Source organism: Diabrotica undecimpunctata, chromosome 9 (genome assembly GCF_040954645.1).
Source record: "Diabrotica undecimpunctata isolate CICGRU chromosome 9, icDiaUnde3, whole genome shotgun sequence".
NCBI lineage: Eukaryota > Metazoa > Arthropoda > Insecta > Coleoptera > Chrysomelidae > Diabrotica > Diabrotica undecimpunctata.
Genome location: NC_092811.1, coordinates 1998849 through 2026584, shown reverse-complemented (window position 1 = coordinate 2026584; position 27736 = coordinate 1998849). Strand labels below are relative to the sequence as shown.

Sequence of the window (27736 nt, the reverse complement as noted above, 5' to 3'; positions counted from 1 at the left end):
GGTTTTTACCCAAATATTTAGTGGCTCAAAATATGTACACCTAGACACTGATGATGGAATATGGATTCCGAAAACGTTTTGTTGTTGTGATATAGCCCAATTTGGTTTTTTAATTATATACATTTTATAAAGAATTTTAATAAATTTTTTTAACAGAAAAACTATCAAAATAATTTATTTATGTCACTCTTGAATCCTATGTTGACAGTAATTGACGTATTATGCACGTTGTTTAATCTCCTTAAATAATAATCCAATTTGGATCTCATCAGGGATCTATAAATTGTAATTATAGCATCAACGTTGCCCTAACGGAACACTCATTTTGATAAAACAATTTCATCATTTGTACGTATTTTTGTATGCCATGTCTGTTTATGGTAATTTAGTAAAATAGACTAAAAAAATGACAGCTAATTTTACAAATATGTAGCTTCAACAGTATGGCCGCTACCAACCATTATATGGCGACAGTGACACGCCAATTTAAATAAAAAAAAATATTTCAGGGGCTACGAAAATAAAAAATTATTCTATTTGATAATAATTGTGTAGGGGATAAAACTGGACAATATGAATGTGGCAATGAAAGCTGTTAATTCGAAATAAAGGAGAATATATGAAGCTACAAGAGCATGTTCGGTCCCAAAAACAACTTTAAAGAGACAAATAGCAAACTATTAACATAAATATTCTTCTGGAAGCAGTTATGTAATAACCAAAATACCAGATTTACCATCAACACGTGAAAAATATCTTGTTCACATTCTTCAGTTAGAAAAAATGTTGTATGGTCTCACACGTGAAAGATTAATGAAACTAACTTACGAAGTAGCTGAAAAAAATAACATTAAAACAAGATTTAATGTTGAAGTGAAGTCAGTTGGTAAAGAATTGTACGCAGGCTTCACGAAACGATATTTAAACATAAGTCTAAGTCTGCCCGAAGAAACTTCGGTTGCTCGAACTTCAAGATTTAATAAAATGGTGGTTTATAAGTTTTTTTTATATTTATGAGAAAGTAGTTAAGAAAAATGGTGTTGCAGCAGATTGTATCTTTAATGGCGATGAGACGTGTTATATTGTTGTCCAAAAGCCACAGAAAATAATCTCTCAAAGAGGAAAATCCCAGATAGGTGCCATAACGTCCGCCGAAAGAGGCAAAAATGTTACTGAAATATATATTCCAGTGCCACTCTCATCTATGCTTATTTTTGCCAGAAAACGCATGAACGAGAGTTCATGCGTACAAAATAACTACTGGTAACATGAGCGAACTGGTAGGTAAATCTTTTCCCAGAGCAATTGCTATTAAAATAGCTCTGAATAGTTTTAGAGGAACAGAATTATGACCTCCTGACCGTTTTGTGTTTAACGACGTATGTTTTACAGCTGCAGCAGTATCTGAACGACAATTTAATCCAGATCAAAATGACACCAACAGATTTTAATACTTTCTTACCATCAGGGACCATTAATGAACTTACTGACGAAATGAAACAATAGAACCTGTTTTCAAAAATGCTTCCTTAATTATGTCGTTGGCTCATTCAAATCACCATCTCTCCTTTAATAAATCCTTAAGATACGCTATCTATTTCAAAACCTTTTTTGGAAACTAATTCCTTTAAAAAGCCTGAATGTGCCACTTCAATAAGTAATTATACAAACCGAGAATACAAACAATCTGTACAGAATCAGTAGCATGTTCTGGTGAAAATAATAATTCATCCTACAACTTAAAACAATACAGTGATGAGTGTCTTACCACCCGGCAAAATAGCGGAAAGGATAGAAGACAGATTAAGTTGTGAGATAGTACGAGATAAGGCTAGTATTAGACGTGTCTGTTTGACTTCAGTCATAATTATACGGATGACCTCGAAAATATTTTATTTTAATAATTTCTGATGTTAGAATAAATGATTAAATATATTAAGATATATTATAGTAAAAACATTAATCAGTAGCGATTTTAAATTATAAATCTTTAAGTTTATTTAATAATAAAAATAACTCAACTGAAATATTTGACTAAACTAAAGGTAGGTATGTTTGGTAAGACTGGGGTTGAATTCACACCAAGGGTAAAATTTTTGTTTTACTCAATCAAAAATAATAGAAAATATGATACATATTAGGTAACAAGTTTTCGAAAAACTCATTATTTACAATTTATCCTTATTCCAATGTTATAAAATAGAAATACAAAATATTTCAAATTCAATTCCAGTTTTACAGTCTTCAGTTGTGAATGGAAAATAATCCATTGAAGACTGTTTAATGTCAAGTCCATCACTAAATTCTCAGTGTTAATATCAATTCCTCTGTACAGGTAATGATTTTCAAAACAATTGACGACATTGGAATGGATGCGCGCGAACAGCTACCTGCTTTATAGCTAACCAAATCATCAAGCCTTCAAGTTATCAAATAACAACACACCGAGAAGTGTTATTTACGGTAAACAGAAACTTTTTATTGAAAAAACAATTCGTGAAAAGGATTTTAACGGTTGAGGAAAAAGTGCAAATTGTTGTCTGGCATGTGAATGGATTATCAGACAACATGATTAGACAACAATTTGTAAATATGTTTCCAAATAGGCCGGCTCCATCACGATCAACAATTCAGTCTATTATACGTAATTTTTTTACTTATGGATCCGTGTTCGCTCCAAGAGGAGTTCGCAGACGAAGGGAGGTAAATCCAGATTTGGAACTAAGGGACACTTTGATTTGTGCAAGTATTGAGCAAAATCCTACCCAATCAACATCTCGTCTCGGAGAACAATATGGAATTCCAAGATTTAGAGTAGGTGAAATTTTTTAAAGACATCGATACCGTCCCTATAAACTTCATAAATCCAACGAACAATTCCCTGGGGATCAATATAGACGTTTAGAATTTTGTCAAACTGCAATGGAAATGTCACATCAAGATGAACATTTTTTAAAGAACGTTTTGTTCACCGATGGATGTACGTTTTCATTGCATGGCCGTCACAATTCAATCAATGCTAGGTATTGGTCTCGAGGAAATCCTCGTCAGATTTATGTCGCTCGTACCCAGTGTCTTCGAAAAGTAAATGTTTGGGGAGGCATAATAGGGAATCATGTCATTGGTCCATTTTTTATAGACGGTATGTTGACTGGGCGGAAATACTTGGAAATTCTGCAAAATGAAATTGTCCCAGCCCTTCCTAATTTACCAATAACTTTCGATTCCATATGGTTTCAACACGATGGTTGTCCTGCACATAATTCTCGCATCGTCAGTGAATATCTCAGTGCGACTTTTCCTAATCGATTGATTAGTGGCCACGGAGATATTTTTTGACCTGCGATCTTGCACCTTGTAATTTTTTTATTTGGGGATATATCAAGTCCAAACTATATGAGAGATATAACGATGAGAACATCGTGCCTTGAACTCTGATCCATCAGACTTTTATAATTCTTTAGTGACAGTTTGGGTTATTGTTCTTCTGCTAATGAAGGCTTATTTGAACATATTGTAAATACGTTTATTTACAATATTTTTTTATTTTTGTAGAATTTTTACTTATTTAAACATTCTTTAAAAGTTCTTTTATGTTTGAAGAATTTTTACTTTATTTTCGAAAGTACGACGATACTGTTTTGTCAATAGGATTTTTTGTTTTAACTTTAAACACTTCTAATACTAGTAACGACTGACATAAATGTTTAATGATTCAAAGCAAAGCGATCTTTGCATAATTTCAAATTATTAAAAAAAAAAAAAGAAAATCACACGTGGGTTTTGAACTCTAATCGTCTGCGATGTCTGTGTAGCAATGTCGAATTCTTACCACTAATCCACGAAGGATTTATAATTATTCTGTCACAAGAGTGTATGAAACTCCTCAAATCATAGTAGAAATTATTCTTGGTTAATAATTTAAAACTTTAGATTAAATAATCACTATTAATTAAATTATTTTATTCACATTTTTGCTTTATTGTGGTCAATCAGTTTTTACTTTATGCGAAATTAAAAAATGGAAATACGTCACACATTCGACGTTACTCATAATAATTATGACCGAGGTGATTTAGCTCGAAGCTAACGTCTAAAGGTGTAAGACTATCGCTAGTGATAATGTAATGTAATATAAATTATAGGTTTCTTCGATTATTTCTCACCTCTACGATCTTCATCTCTTTTTATATCACAAGGTAACTGTGTTTTCTATCTCTTACGTTAAAAAGCCGGGTGGTAAGACACTCATCACTGTATATCAATGGAACCTGGAACAATGGAATGGAACAAAAAGAGAGAATTACTTCATCAGGAGTAGTTCTAACTGCAACACTCTATGAAGAACAATTAACAATTCATTTAACTCCCAAAACAAATATATAAACGAAAATTATTAACGACAAAGGAGAAGAGAAGCAAGGAAATCGACGAGAAAAAGGTAAACGAAAAAAAGAAGAAAAGCAGCAGACGAAAATGATATATACATAATATAAATACAATCTAGAAATGTGGCACAAAACAAGGGATGGATACATGAAGCTTGCATGTAAATTAAGAATTACTAAAATTTTTATTAATAAAATTTTGTAATAAAACCAAAAGTCCAAATTACAGATAAAGTTTTTTTATATCAATATATAAGTATATATACATAAAATATTAATTATAAAAGAGAGGTAGAAAATGCAAAAGATTAATACCTTACGGAAAACGTTCATAATATCGTAATTTCTTTCCCCATAAGGTAAATATGTTTTAAATTTTCTGTAAAGTTGCTGAATACTACCATAACAAAAACAAAACAATTTCACTCAAAATCGATGTATTTTTAAAAAATTCTGAAACCTGAAATATATACACTCTGGGCCAAAATTAATCGGCCATGGGCAATTTTTTATTTCTTATATCTCCTAAACTTGTCCGATTTAAGTGATTTTTTTAATATATTATAGCCTTATTCCTTGACAATATCTTTATAATAATATTGATGCTAAACAGGAAAATTTTTATTGTATACCGAGTGTACGAATTAAACTGTGTTTTTTTCTTAAAGTTTGCATCACCCTGTGGAATATTCTAGCATTTGTAGAATACTGAAATTAAATCGTAACTGTAGCCTCATGCTTTCTCAACATTTTGTTTTTTGATTGATTCGCTTATGTTGGATAATACAAAAGTTTCAATTTTTATCTCTTTTTATACTAAAAAGTCATTTGTTACAGTAAAAATCCAATGAATAAAATCTTCGAAGAAAATTCAAATTAACAATATTTTGGAAATCAAAGTCTAATTGAAAAAAAATTGGGTATCAATAATTCGTGTTGTCGCATCTAGCCCTCAGGACTTCTTGAAGCCGGTTTGGCAATCAATATTATTATAAAGATATTGTCAAGGAATAAGGCTATAACATATTAAAAAAATCACTTAAATCGGACAACAGGTTTAAGAGATATAAGACATCAAAAATTACCCATTTTTAAGGTGGCCGGTTAATTTTGGCCCAGAGTGTATGTATACATATTCGAGATTTATAGGGTTTCTTATAACTTCACAGGGATGAATCGATTTTTGTGCATATGTGCATTCCTAACTTTCTTTCAGATGCAACAATTATTTTTGTCCACCCTTCGTACATAACCTATAAAATTAGTGTAAATACCTGACTTAATTTTCATCTTAAACGAAAATATCATCTGTCCCCAAATAATATTAATATGTTTGACTTACCACGTCAGATATCTCTTAAACAACGAATGATTTTGTCAAAAACTGAGAGAAACACACGCGGCAATAACGTCGGCGCCATTCTTGAACCGGAATCAGACGTTGTGGCGCTGTTGCGGAGGGGTTGAAAGGGGATTCAACGTGGTAAGAAGGGTGAATGCTCGACGATGGACATGTGCTTGGTTTTTCTCGGTGACGAGTAAGAAAACATAGGGCTCTATTTGCAATTTTGATTTAACTGTAATAAAATGTTTATACATGAAAAACAAATTGTGGTGTTAGGGCGGTACTGTACTATACGATAGCTTTTCGAAGTCATAGGTATATGGTATATGTATGTCTAATATTAAACTAATAAAGCTAGAAGTTGATGAACTGGTTAAAAAACACAAAAAACATTTTATCCCTAATTTTTTATTTAAATTTATTACAAAATATATCTATATTATTAATAAATATTAAGATTGATCTTTCTCGTATATACAGTTAAAATTATTTACAATTGGAATGTCAAAAAGACGCAGTTGTTTTGACAAATTTATCACATTTATCAAAAGTTTGAGTACATGTACTCAGTAGTAAAAATATTTAATTTTTCAACAATAAAATAAAAAAATATTAATACCGTTATTATTATTTCTTTATTTCTTTGTTTTATATCGGTCAAAAAGTGCCGAGCCTAACAATGAGATGGCGACTCTAATAAACTATCTATAACAATTTCATTAGTGTAACCTTTAAAAGCATACTCGCAAAATGTCATTCAGATTATTTTTTACCGAGTTACAATGCTTGGAGTAATGCTACTTTTGTGATTTTTATAAACAACGGATTCAAAGCAATTTCGTGTTATTTGATGGGGAAAAATACCGCCTAAACCGATCACTGTCTTCCGAAATCTATTCGTCATCTTCTCTAATATGTACGTACAGTAGATAAATCCAACTGATCTCTTCAACAAACGCTTACAAGTGCTTATACTTCACTTTTTCTGCGTAAATTACACAATAAAAAAATATTTACTCTTTATTGCAAATATTGCACATATTCTTAAGAAATAATTACAACTACATATATAAAAATATTTACAATCATTGAGTCTTAAGGCCCGTTTTCACACTACGTCTTATTGTACGTTTTGTGGGTCATATAAAACGTACGACAAAATGTACGTTTTGTCCAGTGTATACACACTACGTTTTTCCTTCCGTTTTCTACCTCATTTCTAATTCTGTCTTGAGTTGTGTGAAGTTTGTTTAGTGTTTTTTTTTATTATGGAGGAAACACGGCTGCTTTCTTTTATTTTTTCAACTATAAAGATACTACGATTGAGGAAAAAGGGGATGAAGAGGGAAAAGACAAGATGGTCAATAGAGTGGGCTTCTAAAAAGAAGCCAGTATTCCCAAGTCTCGTTACTAAAAGAGGCGAACCAGATGACTGGCGCAATTATTTGCGAATGGACACCTTAGCCTATTGTCAATTGCTAGATTTGGTAACACCATACATATTGAAATAAGAAAAGCCATTACACCCCATAAAAGACTCACAGCAACTCTCAAATATCTTACAACAGGACGCAGCGTCAAGGACTTGGAGTTCACAATCATAATATCCAAACCAGCGTTAAGCCAAATAATTCCTGAAACCTGTAATGCAATCTACTTGGTTTTAAAACATAACTACTTAAAAACTTTTATACAATTCAATAAATTCCCCGAGAAAATCGTGGGTGCATTGCCGCAAATCTGACATTATTAGGCTTTTTTTGGGAAAAATGAAACGAACTGCAGTGGAACTAGTCGTCAAATAAGTCAAGATCGGACGACTTGTCTGATCATGTATTTTCACGTAACGTTTTATCCTATCAGTTCTCGCAAAACTATGCTTCTCCCATTATTTCTACGATCTGACCTTGGATTTCATTTCCATTCGACAAGACGTACGTTTTGCTGTTTACATGCCACGTTTTATTGTATAGGATTTGTCATATGCAACAAAACGTACAATAAGACGTATCGTGAAAACCGGCCTTTATTCTACTATCACCCGCATGTTGATCACCAAAACTAACTCATATAAAATTTCGTGACAGTTGCGTGAAACTTACATTCATCTCACCTGTACAATTTGAGATGTCTTTCAACGTAAATTTAACGTAAGAATATCACATAGTTGCTTTCGTTCAAGATCACAGCTTCACAAAGAAAATTTCTTTTCGATGTGAAATTCTACCAACAAAATCAGGTGAAATTCACATAATACTTTTCGTAACTTGGTAGAACATTTTTAATTTTTTTTACGCTTCAGAAAATTTATTAATGATTTCGTTCAAGCTCGTCGACGTGCCCACGACCAGTCCAAAGAATCCCAGCAAGATGATAAGACAGTTCTTGATCATGGTAAATATAAAAGTCTTGCCGGTACGTTGGTCCCAGTAAGTGCCCATGTCCACCATAGCCGGGATGAAGAGTCCTAGTCCTGAGAGAGTTAATGCGCCGAACAGGGAGATGAAGAGATCGATGTAAGGAACTGCTACCGCAAGGACAACTGAAAGAAATTTCATATAATTATAATATAGCCAGTGACACTAAAAACGAAATGAGAATTGTCCTAAAAATAAAAAAATAACATTGCCATAAGTCTTCTCTTGATTTATTCTTAGTGTGTACATTTCTATCTTCGTTTTTATTCCTTTTGTAGCAATTTTCTAGTTTCTTGTTTCATACTCCAATAAAGGACTTATAAAATGTTTGATGTGACATCTGCTCCTGGATATGTTTTAACTGACTTGATGGTGTTACGATATCTCTCTTTAATCATTATAATCTATTTGGTTTCTTACCACTTTTTCCGGTTTATCCGCTGGTGAGCGCCATTTAAGAATGGCTGAATATTTTCAGGATGTCTCTCATTCGACAGTTCAATAAAATAATATTGATTGTAAAAATTCTTCATCATTCCAGTTGTATTTGACTGTACAGGATCAAAAATGTTCGTACGACTAGTTATGCAACACTTCTAACAATGCAATGTTTGTACTGTCGCTGTGTCGCAGCATACATATATAAAAAAATCTTTCTTTTTTATATTGTCGCTCTATTGAACATGACTTAATTTAGAAAGTAGTGGAATATTCAGTACAGGAATTATAAACAATAAATGATTTATAAAGTTATACTTACAACAAAAGGTAACCAAGAAAACTCTCGTGACGTATTCCAAAAGTACCAAATGGTTTGATCCACTAAGCAATGGTAATAAATATATATCCCATACGGTTTTAATGGCAGGATACAATTGAAGACCGTGAGTGACGTAAATGGACATAGACAATAAAATTCTGCATATTTGGCCTGGTCTAAAAATAAAAATTTGACATTAATGTCTATATTTATTACATTATTTACCATTTTTCATTTGAAATCTATTAATAACACAATTGTAGCAATAATTTATATTATTATTGTATATTATTTAAATGCAGCTTTTTATATATTACTATTGCAATACTTAAAATAATGCCCTTTCCCTATGCAAAGAAAACCTAGTTGAAGAAAAGTAGTTAGAAAACATAGAATGGCTAAGAAATCAAAACGAAACTCGAAAGTTCTACAGAAATGTAACCAAAATAAGTTAAAATCCACTAGGAAACTAAGTTCCTGTAGCTGGCTGTATACCATGTATCACAAAAAAAAATTATTTCAAAATTTTTAGTAAAAGGTATAAATAAAATTTTTATTTATACCTTTTACTAAAAATTTTGAAATAAAAATAAGTTAAGAGTTTAGGCCAACAACAGGGAGCCGTAAGTATGGAGAAGGAAATATCCTAAGTGGTACGGCCTCAATCTTAAACCGATGGGCTGAATTTTTCGACGCAAACTTTAACGGCCACTATATCGAAGGAACAGATAACACCGTAGCAGATCCCAAATCTAAACGAAAGACCACCTACCACCACCAACTGATCAAATTTGTAGTGAGCTCTACAAGAATGGTGGTGACGTCTTGGTACAAGCACTCCTCCGTTCGGCTCGCGGAGATAAGAATACGGCCGAGGCCAGAAAGCACTGCCTGTCGTAAGAGGCGACTAATGGGTAGGAATAGAGAGGTGGAGAGCCGTCGCTTGAGGTGTCAGGTCTGTAGAAACGCACTCGGGGCGCTTAGGCGTCACGGTCACCGGTCTACACTCCTAGTATCCGAGACGAGACTCTCGTGGGACCAGTCTACTCTCATTCCATAAGAACCAGGTGAGGTTGAACGAGCTGAGCCCGTATGCACCTCTTTTGGCCCACACCACTATCAGGGGCGCTGGTGTCTCGGCACGTATCCATCTTGGAGATTTAAGAGTGGTAGAGGAGACAAAACCAAAGTACATGTTGGTTACTAATGATCCTATAGCAAATGAGGAATGGGAAACAGCATTTGGAAGTCATATCTACCAACTTTAATGAACCAGATGTCATAAAGTTCATTAAAACACAGCGACTTAGATGGGCCGGACACATAATACGAATGCCTGACAACATGATTGCTAAAAAGCTAACGACAGGAACACCGATAGGAAGAAAAAGCAGAGGCTTAGCACGAATTAGTTGGTTAGATGGAGTTGAGACCGACTTAGGGATATTAGAGATCAAAAGATGGCAACACGTTGCCAGAAACCGAACAGAATGCCGACTAATCTTAGAGCATGCCAGGATCCACAGAAGATTGATACACAGATAAAGATGATGATGATGATGCAAAGAAACCAAATAAAGCAATGCACGAGAATAGAGATATAGATCCAGTGCCGAGTTAACTTGATATTACGCCACCAAAGAGGTGGAGTTGATTGGTTTGGAAACGGTTTGGCACATACTTAGTATTAAGCAAGAGGATGGCCTTTAGTTATACTCTTCCAACTCATGAACATCGCGTAAATCAATGAACAACTGCTGCTGATGCAACTCATGTCGATGCAGCTTACAAGGATAGAAGAATATTTTTGATATGGTTCTCCTTAAGTTTGATGAAGCCATACAGTCATTGCCAATTGATAAAAAATGTTTTCTGACAAAATACAAAAAACCAACAGGGAGCAAAGATATGACTAACCATAAATATGTGTAGCAAACACGTACAGCAAATTTTCACCGTTTTTTAAAGTACCTAAGTAAAGGTACTAATCCTAACTTGACGTGTGATAACTGGAATTAAAGTTATCCGCTAGCGAAACAATTATTGGAAGATAAAATTACTATGATTCAGACTAGGAAAAAAAATAAACGCGTAATGCTGCAAGACTTTTTGCCTCAAAAATAGACCTGTGAAATCTTCGTTGTTTTATTTCCAAACAATGTAATATTTTATTCCTATGCAAAGAAAACAAATAAAGCGATCGTAGTGATCTCAATAATGCACGAGGATGGACATATAGAGCCAAGTACCTAATATTATCTTGCAATATAACGCCACCAAAGCTGTAGTTGATGCTGTTGGTAAAGTGTATGGCACATACTCAGTATTAAGACGAACAAGACGATGGCCGTTGGTTATATTCTTTCAACTCATGAACATCGCCGAAATCAATGAACAACTGCTAAGCTGCTGATGCAACTCATGTCGATGCAGCTTACAAGCACAGAAGAACATTCTTGAAAGTGCTTTCCTTAAGTTTGATGAAGCCATACTTCCCTGAACGCGTCAACATACAGTGATTGTTAAGTGATATAAAATGGTTTCTGGCAAAATATAAAAAATCAACAGAAAGCAATGAGGAGCCTTCTGCAAAGATATGAGCGAGGTGTTTCATTCAAACTCGAGTCACTCGATCATCTGCGGAAGTTGCAATAGATCAGTGTACATATGACAACAGTTGTTACATATGATTTGTGCAAAAATGGCGAAACAAGCAGTGATTAAAACAAACTAACCATACACATGTGAAGTTTACATTTCAAGAAATTTTTTCCGGAATTCTTTCTTTGTTACAGATTTTGTCTCTCTTCGAGAATTGTACTATTTTTATATATTTCATTAAAACAGTATAAAAAATCAAGGTACCATATTTTCTTATCTCTATACATTAATTTATGCACTCCCGTAAGTGTAGAAAATACACCTATGCGAGATTCCAGAGCCTAGTTAAAGGGTAATAAAACAATATAAAATCAAAATTTGTTGACTTATTTAACATAAAGACCTGTTCTACTACATTTATTAAATATGTACCAGTATTTAAAAAAGACAAAAAACGCCGGATCCCGTTTTGTTATGATACTGTTGTTTTATTTTAGATAATAAAAACGGGTTGAAGTATTTATTTATTTAGGTGTTAAGTACCCATACACAAATTTACTTCTTGTTTACATAATTTTGATTGATTTATTGCGTTCAAGGACTGGTGCCAGCTCCAGTTGTTCCACATTTTTATATACTAGTTTAACAACAGGTAAAATACAAGTATGTAATAAAAACATAAAACCAAGGGGATAACAAAAACCGGAAACATTTCTTTTTAATTCATCGCTTGTTGATAAGTTTGTAAAAACTAATAAACTCAACTTAAAGTTTTTCTGGTAGTCCAGTGAAGATATAAAATAAATTAAATTTAATTCATTAATTCATTAATTAATTGCTCGCCTTCCTTTCTTGCCATCCCTCGCTCAACCGTTTCCATATCTCTCTGTTGTCCCATTCTCCATCGTTTAGGCCTCTCTTACTCTTATCTTAGGGGTCGTCCTCTTTTTCTCCTTCCTATGGGGCTCCATTCGGTTATTCTCTTTATGCATCTGCTGTCGCTAGTTCTTCTTACATGTCATACATTCTTGTTACTCTGCAGCATCTTCGCAGGCATTCCATCTCTGTTGCTACTATCTTACTGCTGTTTTTCTTGTTTATAATCCAATTTTCAGCCCCACATGTCATAATACTTCGCACAAATATTTTAGAAATCTGTGGTTTTGTCTTCATATTTAGGTGTGTATCCCACCATACTGAGTTAAGTTGTCGGATTGCTGTTCTTGTTTGTCATAATCTTTGCTTAATTTCTTGCTGTGTTGTTGCCTTTTTGGTGATTATAAACCCCAAGTATTTGAATTTATCCTTTCCTTTGATTGCTACGTTGTGGTCAATCTGTAGATCTTCTATGTCTTCTTCACTTGTAGATAGGTACTCTGTTTTTGCGAGGTTAATATCTAGGGCAGCCTTAGTATACTCTTCTTGTAGTTTCTTCATCATGTAACTGAGGTCTTCTTGGTCTTGTGCAATCACTACTTGATCGTCTGCAAAGCTTAACGTATAGGTATAGGTATTCGTTTCGTACCGGTCCTCCCATGCCTTCGCATTTTCTTTTCCATATAGTCAAGACTTTCTCTAAGTATATTTTGAATAGGGTTGGAGATGTGGAACAACCCTGCAGGAGCCCTTTTGTTGGGGTGAAGTCTCCTATGATTCTTGTTCCCATTTTAATGGACACTTTATTTTCTTTATACAGAGCTTTTGTAGCTTCTATAAGCTACGTCTGTATTTCTAATTTGTACATTGCCTCCCATAGTTCTGACCTTGGTATAGAGTCATACGTCTTTCTCAGATCCACAAATGCCAAATGTATATCTATTTTTTGATTTTTCCTTTTCCTACAGTTGTGTGTATATGTGGTCTATGCATGATCTTCCTGCCTTGAAGCCTGACTGATCCTCCCTGATTTTGCTTTTTATAGCTTGCTCTATCTTTTCTCGCAGTATCTTCCCATATAATCTTCCTATTGATGATATTACGTTTATTCCTTTGTAGTTTTCGCATCGTTGTCTATCTCCTTTCTTAAATATAGATATTATATATGCCTCCATTCATTCCTTTGGGAGCTGTTCTCCATTTATGACTTTATGAAATATCCATTTTATCATCCGGTGTAATTTTATTGAGCCGTACTTTATAAGTTCAGGTGAGATACCTCCAGGTCCCGGTGCTTTCTTATTTTTGATTGTTCTTATGGCCTTTCTCATTTCACTATCTGTTTTTTCTATTTCTTGTTGTGGGGATCTGCTTCATCTTCGCCTGTTTTCTTTTCCAATGAATTAAGGTCTTTGTTCTGTTAACAGTTCCTTGTAATAGTCCTTCCATTCTTTGTCCTGTATGTTTCCTAATTTATTTTTTTCTTTTGAATTTTGTTTTAATCCTCTCAGTACGTTCCATGACTCCGAAGTTCTTGTACCTCCTATGTATGTTTTAATATTTAAGCAGGTTTTTTCCCATTCTTCATTCTTTTGTTGTGTTATTATTTGTTTTTCCACTCCTCTATCTTTTTCTCTATATTCTTTATAAACTTCATTGTTGTTTGTAGTCAGTCATTTTCTGTATAGTTGCTTTTTTCTTCAATTATTCTTTTTGTTGGTTCATTTATTTCATAAAAGTGCTGATTATTTGTGATATGTTCTTTCTTTCCATTGGCTTCGAATGCTGCTTATTTTATACTCGCCTTTATATGCTCGTATATTTCTTCGATGTTGCCTTATCTGAATTCTATTAATTTTTGGTCAAGAAGTTGTTTCTATAGTTCTCTTATTGATTGTTCTTGGAATATTAGGATTAACAACAGTTAAATCTTGTTCGAGATGGTTTTTAGTTTTTATCCTTGAACATTATACATTGCGGCGGTTTTTACTCAGCTCATTTATTTGATTTTTATCTGTAGAGTGGGACTGTCGTATTTCTTTTCAAATTCATAAATTTTTTGAATTTGAAAAGAATCTTTAATTTTCTTTTTTTTACTTGTATTTTAGTAAATTGTGTATTCCTTTTCCATGATAATACTGATTACATGGCTGTTGGTCACTAGTTAGTTTAAGTTACTATACCCATATTACACAGACATATAATACCAATAGAGTGACTGTTGCCATACAGGTCCGTCCTTGAGTGCGACAGAGAAAACTGAACAGAAGCAGTCCTTGCATCTCTTTCTAATGGACCTAGTTTATCGACCACGTGACTTTTCCACTGGTAATTTAGATCACGTGATCGATAAAGTCGCCCAATTAGAAAGAGATACAGAAACTGCTTTGTGCCAGTTTTCTCTGTCGTAGTGTGGAAACAGGTCTGTATTGCAACAGTCAGTGTATTGCAACAATTCACCTGCAATGGGATTGATAGTACTGTGACCCCTTAATTGAAGAATTTTCGTTCCTGATTTCAATTCTGTGAAATATTTAAAACGCAGTGGACAACATGAGAGCAACCATAAATTATATAAAAATTTAGTTTTCTTTTTGATAATTTAAAAAGTTTTTTATTATTGAATTCTAAGTGATAAACGCTATATTATAGTTATTCGTATATATTATACTGAGAGAAAATTTTGTATATATTGTTATGGATCAGTTTATCGATCAGAAATAGAATAAAGAGTTTTTTTATTATTTTAATATACCGCCGGCATGTAAGTTAAAATACAACCCTGTACTTATTTGTAATAGTTAGAATGAGAGAAAACATTGTTCCGTGACGGGATCCTGACGAGTTTTTCCGTGAAAGACTGAGTGAATAGTGAAAGGACAATGGAACCCGTATAATTATAGATTTAGTAATAAACCTGTAATTGTATTTTGCGGTGGGCATTTTTCGAAAGTAAATAAGAATTAGATTTAGATATGAGATAACAAGAATTTGGAAACTTATTTCTGTTGAAAAAGGCAAAATTGTTAATGGTTTCTGAAAAGTAATTTGAGTGAAAGTAGTTTATTTGTTTTAAATATCATGTTGGAAATTTTCTAAATCGAAAATAAGTGGGAAAGATGAATGCTTATGATTGGTTAAAAAGGAATGGTGGGAATGAGAGAGTTGAGAAGGTTGTCTGGGAGAGATTGAAAGAATTATTATGTTACCGGCAGACCAGAAGAGAAGACGTGTTTTCGTGTAGTCAATCTGAGTACCAGTGTTTTCGTTTGTTAGTGAAAAAGGTGGAAGCGGAGAGCAGATCAAAATCGAGAAGATTAATACCTCTTTTGAGTCTGCATAGTCCACGAGATATAATTGAGAAAGAAAGGAGAATTTGTGAATAAAGAGTACCGGTCAAAAGAGGCTTGGGGTTGTGTTTTCGGAGGAGTAGTTTGCTGGTATGCGGTTTGGATCGATGCTGAGAACGGGAAAGATTTGATGGTAGCCGGACATAATCAATCAAGGAAGGAACTGTGGTTTGATCGAGAGGACACATCATTGGTGTAAAAAAATAAAGGTCAGTCAAATAATTTGAATGAAAGAAAATTTTAAGATATTCTAAAGATAAAATCAAATATAAGCATACGAACTAAGATTCCAAGTTTCAAAGAGTTATTTTTTTTGTGAATAAATTATATTTTTATATGGTCATTTTTTTTAGTAGATATTATTATAAAACAGATCAATAGATAGTTTGTAATTAAAATTAAATTTAGAGTATAGGAGTTTGTTGAGAAAGATAATTGCCCACAAAAGTTATTTATTAATATTCATCGTATTGCTTATTGAAAATAAATAATAATTTGTGTGCATATTTATGTTGTTTTAATGTTAGTTCCGTTTCCTGTTCTATCCCGATTATGAGCAACTAGGAGATACTGAACCCATTAGAAGAGATATATAAAGTAAACTGATTAAAGTAAAATTAAGAAGGCACCCTGAGAATTTTTAATAGTAATTGATTTGTATGACTCTGCATAAATTAGTGAATTAATTAATTAAATAATTGGATTAATTAAATTAGTGTTAATTAATAATAAAACATCATAAAGCAGATCACAACAATATGTATATCCTTTTATTTCATAAAACTGATCATCCTCGTCATTGTTCCAAGGATTATGCATTTATTTGCAGATCTGTTTGGTCTGCTGCAATACTCAGGGCTCTTTAACGTATAGATTTAATATAAAGATAAATAATTTTTTCTTACATATCGTCTCCAATCGATAGTGATATAGAACCTTGAACTGATCTACCATATGCGATATATCCGAAAAATCCCATAGAAGTGTATAAGATAGTGATGACAACCATGCCTTTGTTTAAAACTCCAAAGGGGCTTCCAAAGTTTTGTGGCGTTTTCATTTCATTTTCCAGTGGCATTATCTGAAAAATACACACATTATAAAATTAAGAAATGCACTAAAATATGAAACAAATGAGCAAATAGACTTTTGAAGTAGCGCCATACCTTCTCTATAAAATGGATGTGAAAGTTGGATCGTGATTTAAAGAGATTACTTTAGAAATCAAGCTTAGAAAATGAGATTTCTCAGAAAAGTGAAAAATATTAAAGTTTTTTGTTATTAGATGTCTCATCACGATGTTATATTCATTTTTGTGGTTCTTTCAACCAAAGAAAATTTTTTTGAGTAAAGCGGTGTTTCTTACCATATGAAACTGAACAAAATATTTGTCCAAATTTCTTCCCAGAAATATAAAAATAACAATTTAAAAATAACAATTTCCTCGCAAGCGTATGATGCAAATAAAGCACAAAAAAGGCTAAATATAGACAAGTTAAAGTCGGAAGAAGACGATTTTAAGAAGAGCGAAGAACGAACAAGAATCTCATGACAAATAATGCAGAAAATACGACAGCGTAGCAAGGAAAAATTGGGGACAGAAGGAGTGCTGGCAGAAAATGAATATCTTTACTGAAGAATCTAATAACACAGATAACAGTTCAAGAAGAAGAAGAACGTTATATCACCGTAAAGTCCTTCAGTTTATGTTTTCTTTTTGCAAATATTTCCCAGGTCTCCCTTTCAGTAACAAGACTGAAACACAACATCAATTTATGGCAATAAAAGGAAAAACTTACCACACCAATTGCTTCTAACGCAAACAAAACAGTTCCGAAAAACAAGGGATAATTCTTCACCTCCCCGAACGGTTCTTTACCGTCAAAGGTAAAGTCCCTGCTGAACATATAGTAAGCGATGATTCCAAAACTGACCATGGTGATAATATTGGCGAACGTAGACAGCGGTGCTAGATATTTCAAATTTTTCACGCAGTTGATCAGTATCAGAGGTAGAAGGGCAGCCAACATTACTAATTTTACGTTGACGATGATACCGTGTGCTGCGAAAACGCCTGAGATGTTATCTCCGATGAAGATTGTGTATACAGCACCAGAACCCAGTTGATAAATTAGTAGGAATATGTTTACCATGTGCCTGGAACAAAACAATAAACAGTAGTTGAGAGAAATATTATATTTATTTCAATTTCTAACTCAACTTTTAACATGCATTGAATTTAATATGACTCAGATTACAAGAATTATTTTAAAATATCATCAGATTGTAAGTAAATAACAAACTAATTCATATATTAGTTAATTATTGATAAGAACTGGTTTATAGTTTGGCGTATTAGTCTAATAATATTAGTAATTCCTAATAATCCAATAACATATCTAGAGAAAATAACAAAAGCATCACTAATAAAAAATCTCTTCTCCTTGATGTAAAACAAACTTTATTTCCTCGTGAAAACTGTTCTACACCTAGAATATATGGCCTACCTAAAATTTACAAATTTGATAGTCCTCTAAGTCCTATTGCCAGTGTATATAACTGTCATCGTCACATCCATACTCCACAGGCATCAATCTCCTGCTCAATCTTAACCCAAAGATCCAGTCCCTCATCATACGAAAGCTTTTCTTCCTTACATCAAAGGTGTCACTGACAAAATCGACAAAGTCTTCAAATCAAGGGAATAAAGAAATATTTACCCCCCAACAAAAGCTTTCACCTCTTGTCTGATTAGTCAAAGACAACATTCCAAATGAGCAACACGGAGTGTATGACATTCCTTATGCATACTGCCCCCGATCATATATAGGCCAAACCAATCGCAGAATCCAAAATAGGATTTATGAACATTCCATTTCTGTTCGCAATTTCCATTCAATTTCAGCTCTACATCAATACCATCTTCATACAGATTATAAAATTGACTTAAAAACACTGGAAATATAGCCTCTATTCATTTCTATAAGCCAAGAATTATCCGAGGAGTCTTAAATATTGAAAACGACCGAATTGTCTCAATAAATGAGATGACAGCCCGGTTGCTTTGGTGACCTTTTCTAAAAAACCACGTCATCTTCAGAAGTATAAATGAACCATTTCCTTACTCAGTAGCAGAACAGTGAGTAGTGTAGTGAAGAGATCTGGGGGAATAGGAAACTAAGACTGAGAAAGTTTTACCTTTAGAGCTTGTATTTTGCTCTTTGGCCATTCTGGCAATACCCATGATTCACCAAAAGTCAGAACATGTCTATAAACTGCTTTGATTTGAAAACACTTATCACTCTGCTGTTGATTTGATTTTTGTTCCTTCAAATTGTTTTTTAAGTTCTTTTCTTTTCAATAGGAAACTTAATGTCGAACGATTCTACATTTATCTATTTTATCGTAGATATAATAATTTCTGAGACATTTTGAAAATGAAGTCAGTGACGTAGATTTTGCATTCTAAAATGTTTCTTGAAGTTTCCACAACTGTCTCAGCTGTAGCATACTCAAAATCTAATAAACAACGTTTTGACAACAAATCCAATGACCGATTCACAACAACCAACTCAAGACAGCTTTCGACTGGACTATTAATAGTGAATAGGTATATCTAATTCAGAGGATATACCCTACAATAATCAGCGTACACGAGTAAGGAAGTAATCGTTACATGGAACTGTTATGCAAGGTTTAAAGTAAGGTCGAATGTATTTCTGACCTTTCCTTTTATGGATTTAAAGCGGCATTGAGAGATTTTATAACTCTTTTAGCTATAAAACACGAGCGATTAACTAGAACATTTTTATTTACAATATGTAGCTGGTTTGAACGATTTCATTCTTCTGATTTACGTATAAAATATAGATATAATACTATGATGCACGGTAGGGAAACACTTGGCAATAAAAAGAGAAGAAAGAACAATATATGGATTCGAAAACGTGGCTAAATTTAAATACTTAGGTATTGTATTTACTAGAAAACCAAAAATTCTTCTTCAAATGTTGTAGTGGACGTTTCTACGTTTCTAGGCCAGTACGGTAAGGTGACTGATCAGATCGGAGCTTTACCATTCTCATTTATTCTTCTTTTTCTTTTTTATTAAAGGATTTGGGCATTTTTTTCTTGATTCAGTATTAAATTTCGTGCCTTATCAAGGCTGCTCTCTAACGTTGGCAATTAAATTTGCAAAACTTGTTATTCTAAACAGTTTTTCTTCTCTGCTTATCCTTTGCCTATTTTCTGGTATTTTTTAACCAAGAGTCTTGCTTTCTAGCAATTCTCTTCGTATTTCAATTTTTCCCATCAGAATAATTCCAAAAGAATGGCCCCATCTTTGTCATTATTCCAAAGAAGTCCAGTCCTACCAACTGTGATAATTACTGACTTATAAGCCTAATGAGCCATGTATTAAAGGCCTTTCTACGAATTATACATACCAGAATTGTAATGTAAACATAGCAAGGAAATAAAGAAGGAAAAATTAAGGGATAATTAGCCTAGTAAAGAGTAAGGATTATTTAAGTAATTATTACATTTCAAATTGATTAAAGAACAAATAAACTCATAGCTAGTAGGTAACATATTAATGTAAACATTTTACATTAAACAAAGATTGAAAACTTGACCCAGTTTAAATGTATTACACGAGTCTCAAATATCAGGCCACCACGGTTGTTTAAATCACGTTTCAAAAACATAGACCTCCGCTGAAAAATAACAAGGGGACCCAGTCAGCAAAAAAAACAATAACGCGACCTTGGTACTACGACTGAACATTGAGAATACGGGCTGATAAAAAAGCGAACAAATGTGGCTAGCGGGTACTAGTGGGAAGTTGACACTCTAGAGCGCTCCACGCAAGAAGTGCGGAGATCGGACGATACGCAGCCACTGAGTGCGCTATTTAACTCGACGGGATAGTGTGACGTATAAGTGCCGGTAACTGGAGATTCGAAGGTTCGCGACGGCGCGCCGTTCTGACTTCTCGAAAACTGACGGATCTCGAATCCCTGTAGGACTGGAGGCGTATTCATTAGCTAGAGCCTAAATACGCTAAGGTAACTAAGATCTATATACTAACCCAAGGTATATCTAATGATACGGAATTGTCCGACCTTTAATTCCTTGCTTTGTCTCTTCTCGTCTATCTTCGCGCCTGATCGAAATATTATTGGGCATAATTGATATTTTGTAGTGTACAGTCTATTTAATACATTGTAAACTCGAAATTTGTTTTTGTTATTCCCGGCCGTTACAGGTAGAGACTAGAAGAGATACACATTTCCGCTTATGCAGTGCCCCGGCTTCTAACTTAAGCCCATAGCCTTTCACTCTTTGCAGGACCTGAGACCGAGAAGTCCTTAATCCCCTTCCTTCCAAAAATCTCCCTACCCTCTTGTAAATCCGCGAGGGCGGAACCAGTCAGTCCAGACTAGTGGAACCAGTAAGCCTTGCCCCGCTCGCAGGGATAAGTATCCCCTAAGAATTGTAGATGCATTGATAAGGATATTGAGACAGACGTCTTCTACAAATGGTGACAGCAATTATTAGAGTGGTGACAATTTATTAGAGGGGTTTATTAGATCTATTTACAGCTTCAATCCTAAATTATTACAGCTAGCCACCCTAAATTATTACAGAATTTACATTTACAATATAAAACAAATTAACTAAGAAATCACTAGAGTATAATAGATCAGCATTTCTGTGTCTGATTGACCTAAAGAAAGCGTCTGACAGAGTAAGACTCAAAGATGTAATCCATCTTCTGTATAATAGAGAAGTTCGCCTAAATATTATAAAAACTATCGAAGAATAGTCAGAATAGATGGACAACTTACAGAAACTATAGAAATAGGCAGAGGAATAAGACAAGGGGATTCATTGATAATAATGATAATAAATTTATCTAATAATGTTTATTAGATTGCTTCCACCAGGAATTCCATATAGTGTAACTCTAGGGGTGGTTTACCCCCTGCATGGGGTTGATTAACTCGAACTCACTGGATACTCATAATTACTTTATTGGTTCTCTAAGTACAATAATAGAGAAATTATCCAGTTGACGAATGACAACACTAGCTTCGACTGTTAACTCTTAATTTTTAATGATCTACTACCGTTATTTTTCAGGTATTCAACACACGTGCGTTTGTTTATGCATTCATGTTTTACTAATATAATTTGTACACAATATTAAATAAGCTTTTGATTACATTGCAAATTTCACTTTTCAATGTCATAAACAAACAATCGCATTGAGCAATAAGCAATGATTAATATTGTTAAAAGGATTTTAAATTTTTAAACTGAATTGGGTTACTTAGATCTGATTTATGGATGCTTAATTAAATGCCCTTACAAGCCTCATGCTCGTCAATTTGATTATGGATGAAATTATCAAAAGCGTTAACAAAGGAAGAGAATACAGAATGGGAAACAAAGAAATATAAATACTCTGTTACGCAGACGACGCAATATTGATAGCACAAGATGAAGATAGTCTGCAAAGACTGGTTTACATATTTAACATAAGAGCAAAAGAATTTAATATGATAATCTCATCTCAGCAATCTAAAACAATAGTAGTCACCAAAGAACCAACCAGATTTAAAATAGAAATTGTTGGCATCAGCATTGAACAAGTAATCGAAATAAAATACCTGGGAGATACCCTGTCTAGCTATGAATACCTGGACAAAGAAGTGAGAGATCAAGTACAAGTACTTAATAACACTATATGGCGACACAGACACATTAACACTGAGATGAAGTTAATAATTTATAAAGCCAGGGTAAGGCTAATAAGCACATATGCCTCAGAAACAAGACCCGACACAGCCTCAATGCAAAGGCTACTGGAAACGGTAAAGATGAGAGTACTGAGAAGCATTACTTAAGAATTAGGAAATATGCTGAGAGATCCAAAAAGAAGTGAAGACATTAGAGGAAAATGTAACGTACATTGTATACATGAATGGACACAAAATAGAAAAAATGAATGGAATAACCGCATAAGCAGAATGGAAAAGACCCGTGTCGTAAAAATAGCAAGAGATTAGTCACCAATCGGCAAAAGAAGTATCGGACGAGCGCGCAAAAGATGGAGCGACAACCTTCCATAGAGTTATTATTCTACTAATGAACAAGCAGAATTGCTTATAAAGAGGAAGAAGAAGAAGAAGAAAAATTTCTGAAGAATGGCCCATTCTCATCTTGGTCACCATTTAAAAGAAGTCTAGTCCTACCAACTGTGATCATTAACGATTTATAAGCCTAATAAATCATGTATTAAATGTCTTCCTACGAATTATACATACCATAATTTACATGAAATGTGGAAATGAAACATCACATACACAGTTGGGAGTCCGTAATGGTTTAGAAACCAGAGAAGCCCTGTTTACCTTTAATATACTGGCACTACTGGCATATCATTGACTATGCTAAGGCCTTTGGCGGTGTTAAGCATGAGAAGCTACTGGAAATCTTGCAAAAACTAAACATTGATTATCAAGATGTTCAAATAATAGCAAGAATATACTGAAGAATAAAAATCGAAGCCTTCATGTCAGAGGAAATAAGTATTAAGAATGGTGAATTCTCTTGTCAATACTATTCAATTTAGACTAGGAATATATTTTTCATATAAGAAAAGACATTACTTACGGCGCAATAAAAGCGATCCGTCGTTGAAAAGGAGGTCCTTCTTGGAAGCCAGCCAATGCGGTTTCCGGGTAGGACATCACAGCTACTTTCCGTCTTTTACATAGCTCATATTCAGATCTTATTAGAAGATGAATGCAGTGAGTACATAATAATCCGATAACAGCCGTTCCTACTGCTCCCAAGAGGTATCCTGAGTGGTAGAAGGCCATCGGCATGGCGAGGATTCCTGTTCCGAGACTTCCTTTGAGAAGATGCAAAAAGGTTTCCGTATCCCTAAAAATATATACGTTACTTACTAAATAGAAAACTTTATATACAGTTTTTTATATTTGTGAAATGTTTGTGATACGTAACACAACAGATAGTGGTGAATAAACTACGAGCGATATCAAAATTTTCTTTTACCCTGACACTAGTAGGTACAAAATTTAACAAAAAAATTTCAGATTTTCATTTGAGATAACTGGACATATTACAATTAGACACCTAATTAATAGAAAAAAAGACGGTGCGTGATAAGTTTTATTATGCATTTTTAAGTTGTCATCCAACACTCTCATTATGAAAACCTTAATTAATCAATGTCTAAACCGCTCTTGAGATTAATAAGGATAAAGTTATTTTATTTTTTAGGAACTATGGGGAAATGTTCCCCTTTAAGAATGTTTATAAAAGCATTTTAACAATGGCTAAATTCCGTGAGTTATGAAAGAGATCCATGATATTTTGAGGTTAGAATTGTTGGAGCATCAACCATATTCACCAGGTTTGGACCCTAGCGACTTCCGTCTGTTTTATTATGCAAATATTTATAGGGCAAATGTAATATAAGAACCGTCGTTTACATAGAGAAGATCACAACCTTTTACCGAATGTAGATTCCTATATACCCTATAATTGTGTTAATAGAGCGCTTTACGCTGGCTGGCTGCATTGTTCGGGGTAGGATTTCGTGTGGGAAGCCTTATATCCAGGACCCTCACACAAGCACTTTGCTGATAAGAGAGCCTTATCAGAACCTGCTAAATTTGTTAGATGACCTGCCCAATAAAAGCAGAAAAATTTGATGTGGTGACTTAAATATTCATTACGCTGCTGCTTGTACTACTCAACTGTCCTTGATTTCTTAGATTTCTCACCCCTTGATACGTAACACAGCAGAAAGTGATGAAAAACTTACTAGAAACACAAACATTTCTTTAGCACTGTCATCGATGATACTAAAGTACAAAATTTGTATAACCACTATATAAAGGGAAGATATGCTCAGTACCAGACGCTGTCTTGTATTGGACAGAGTGTGTTTTCTAAAAACTGTGCTAGGTGAAAGACAGGTGAACTATTGGCATGCAAAATCTGTGACACTTAAGGCCACGATACCAATACCAGCCAGTTTCCATTAGTGTTGTAACAAGAGTCTTTGCTATGTCAATATCGTCTCTTCCTTCCAGTCTGCAATATTTGGTGAGCAGAATATTTTTAGACTTCCCGGCTACGTATGTACCATGCCTGTGTTTACAGAGGGGCAGAATGTGGAACGGAGCAATATCTTGTAAAGACACATTTTTCCTATTAGCGACACATTCTGAGAATCTGGTAGATCCAGATTATCGAGAAATTTGTGAGAAAAGGTACACTATAAATAGTCTAAAATATGATTCGACAGCATTCCTCTACAGTCTACAGAATAAGATTAAGCTTCCAGTAGCTTCTTCAGTATAAATGAAGCCTTAACCATGGCTTTAGAAGCCTTGGAAGGATAAATTCTAGATCGAAGGAATGCGAATGAATGGTGGAGTGAATATATTAGAGTAAATGTAGCAGAGAAAGAGCAGGCATGTAGCATATGAGAAAATGAGAGAATGGGAAAAGACACAGAAAATCAGAAATACTACATAAGATGCTGTAAAGATGCAAAAAAGCAGCGCTGAAGGCAAAACATGAAACATGGGGCCATAAATCTAAACAATAAGACCAAAGCATAGGCTTTAGCAGAGCAAGCGAACCATGGACAACAATAATTTTCCATAAGAACGGATAGAAAGGAAAAAGTTTATTATATTAGCCTAATACCGCTATAAGATTGGAAAGATTATTATCAAAATATGTTGACTGAAGATCTTCCACAATTTCTTACCGAAGTTAATGATGACCAGTCTTTCCAGTCAGAGACAGCTTTTATAGAAGAAAATTCAATAACACTACCAGAAGAAAGTCCTAAAGGCAATGTACAATGGAGGATCTTCTGGGCCTTCAGGTCTCTTCATTGAACTTTTAAAGTATAGACCGGACACGCTACCGTAACTACTAGCTTTTGTGTTAATGGATGATAACAGCCCAAAATCAAGAGATTTGAAGAAGGCCTATGTCCAACAGTGGACAGTAACATCTGCATAATAATGATAATAAATAATAAATTTGTTTTGGAATATAATACGGAGATTCATAAGAGACCAACGGAAATAAATGGCAGAGGAAGGAATACAACAACATGCCAGCAAACGAATGGGGAAAAGATACCTGCCGGAACTGTTTAAAGGAAAGAAAAATTATGATCAACACAATAACGTACCTGAATTAAGACACGAAATAGAAATTAGTTTTCAGGAAGTAGAAATAGCCATAAATTCACTCAAAAATAGAAAGTCACCAGGACCAGACGAAATAACCAACGAGCTTCTAAAACACGGAGGAGAAGTATAACCCTAGAGATGACAAAACATATACAAAAACTAATATTGCACTGCAAAATACCAGACGCATGGAGAAACAGTATAATGATACCAATGTTCAAGAATGGAGATAAAGAAGACCCCAACAATTATAGAGGTGTAAATCTACTAAACATCGCACTTAAGCTTACCATAAAAGTCCTAACCAAAAAAATCAATAAACTAACAATTTTATCATATGAACAACAAGGATTCAGACTTCGGGATCTCTTAATGACACAATCTGGAAGAACACATACCTAAGACAAGACACAAAAACAAGAGTATATAAAGCAGCAATTAGACCTATATTAACATACACGGCGGAGACAAGACCTGACACATAAAAACAACAGAAATGAAAATACTCCGACGAATATCAAGGAAAAGTCTGTGGGATAAGGGGAGAAGCGAAAACATAAGAAGAGCATGGAATATAGAAGACATAAATGGTGACAAAATGGAAACAGGAGTGAAACGAATACATTGGTAGAATGACAGAGGATAGGATAGTACGAATAGCACGAGATAAGTCACCAAATGGACGAAGAAGTATTGGCAGACCAAGAAAAAGATGGTGCGATAATTTAAACAATTTAGGAAGCTAATGTTAAAGAAGAAACAGGCTCTAAAGCCTACATACATGATAGAGGGTTGTTCGTTCCATCGATTCGTTTGTACACTCCGAGGAGTGCACAAACCAATCGTGGCCCTGGTCTGCCTACCTTTCGGCATACGACCTGTACTATCCAATATCTAGGAAGCTCTGTCAAGCGAACCCATCCCAACGCCGCACTCCAAAAATTTGCGGCGAAAGAAGAGTCCCCTATTTTCTTTATTTAACCCAAAAATATAACAAAAGTGGTACAAAATTAAAGTTTTTCCAAAAGTTACATGAATTTCTTAAATCTAGTTACTAGCTATTTCTATTCTAATCTAATCTAGTTTTAGTTTATAGTCCATTTCTAATTCCTAATCTAAATCCTATTCTATGCTATTCACTACTAGTGTCCTGTCACTGGGGGGGGGGTTTTAGAATCGCACTTATTTGTGAGTGTCACTGTTCGCGGGAGGTCACTTTTTATTAGTTTTTGTTAGTGGTCCGGGGCAAGGGCAGTTTGTGTGCGAGGGTAATTGTGTGTGTGTATGTGTGTGTGTGTAGGTTGTGTGTGTTTTATTATGTGTGGTGTTGGTTATGGGATATATAGATGTGTGTACATGATTTTATTGGTCGGTTTCTTCGTCGTCTAGTATCATTTGTTCTCTCCAGTGATTTATCCATTTTACTATTTCTTTGTTTGTGGTGTCGATGTTCGTTGGTGGGTATGTCATGTGTATTTGTGTTAGTTTGTTTGTCAGGGTCTGTCTCGCTGTGATTCTCTGTGGTAGTGTGCAGTCGTTTATTATGTGGTGCTGGTCTTCTTGTGTATTGCAGTGTGTGCAGTTCCCGTTGGTGTCTCTTAGGTTAAATCTATTGTAGTATTCTTGTGTATGTCCGTGTCCCGTGAGAAGTTGTGTTGTCTTCCAGTTGAATTTTGGTTCTGTCAGTTTTACTTGTTGTATAATGCTGTATGTTTTGCGTCCTGTTGTTGCGCTGTCCCAGTATTG

General features: G+C 34.2%; 2 protein-coding genes across 2 annotated transcripts in view; both read right to left on the bottom strand.

The window, feature by feature from the left end:
* Nucleotides 1-5836, bottom strand: part of LOC140449392 (proton-coupled amino acid transporter-like protein acs) — a 74388-nt gene extending 68552 nt beyond the window's left edge. Inside the window, exon 1 of the mRNA XM_072542546.1 lies at nt 5731-5836. The gene's annotated coding sequence lies outside the window, so the exon portion shown is untranslated. The remainder of the gene's footprint in view (nt 1-5730) is intronic.
* A 904-nt stretch (nt 5837-6740) lies between these two features.
* The window catches only part of LOC140449391 (proton-coupled amino acid transporter-like protein acs), a 49670-nt gene continuing 28674 nt past the window's right edge, over nt 6741-27736 (bottom strand). The window contains exons 3-7 of the mRNA XM_072542543.1: nt 23418-23690; nt 17537-17894; nt 16643-16818; nt 8911-9086; nt 6741-8275 (exon numbers count right to left, since the gene is read on the bottom strand). Of these exons, the coding sequence (XP_072398644.1) occupies nt 8025-8275; nt 8911-9086; nt 16643-16818; nt 17537-17894; nt 23418-23690 (1234 nt within the window). The 3' untranslated portion in view covers nt 6741-8024. The remainder of the gene's footprint in view (nt 8276-8910; nt 9087-16642; nt 16819-17536; nt 17895-23417; nt 23691-27736) is intronic.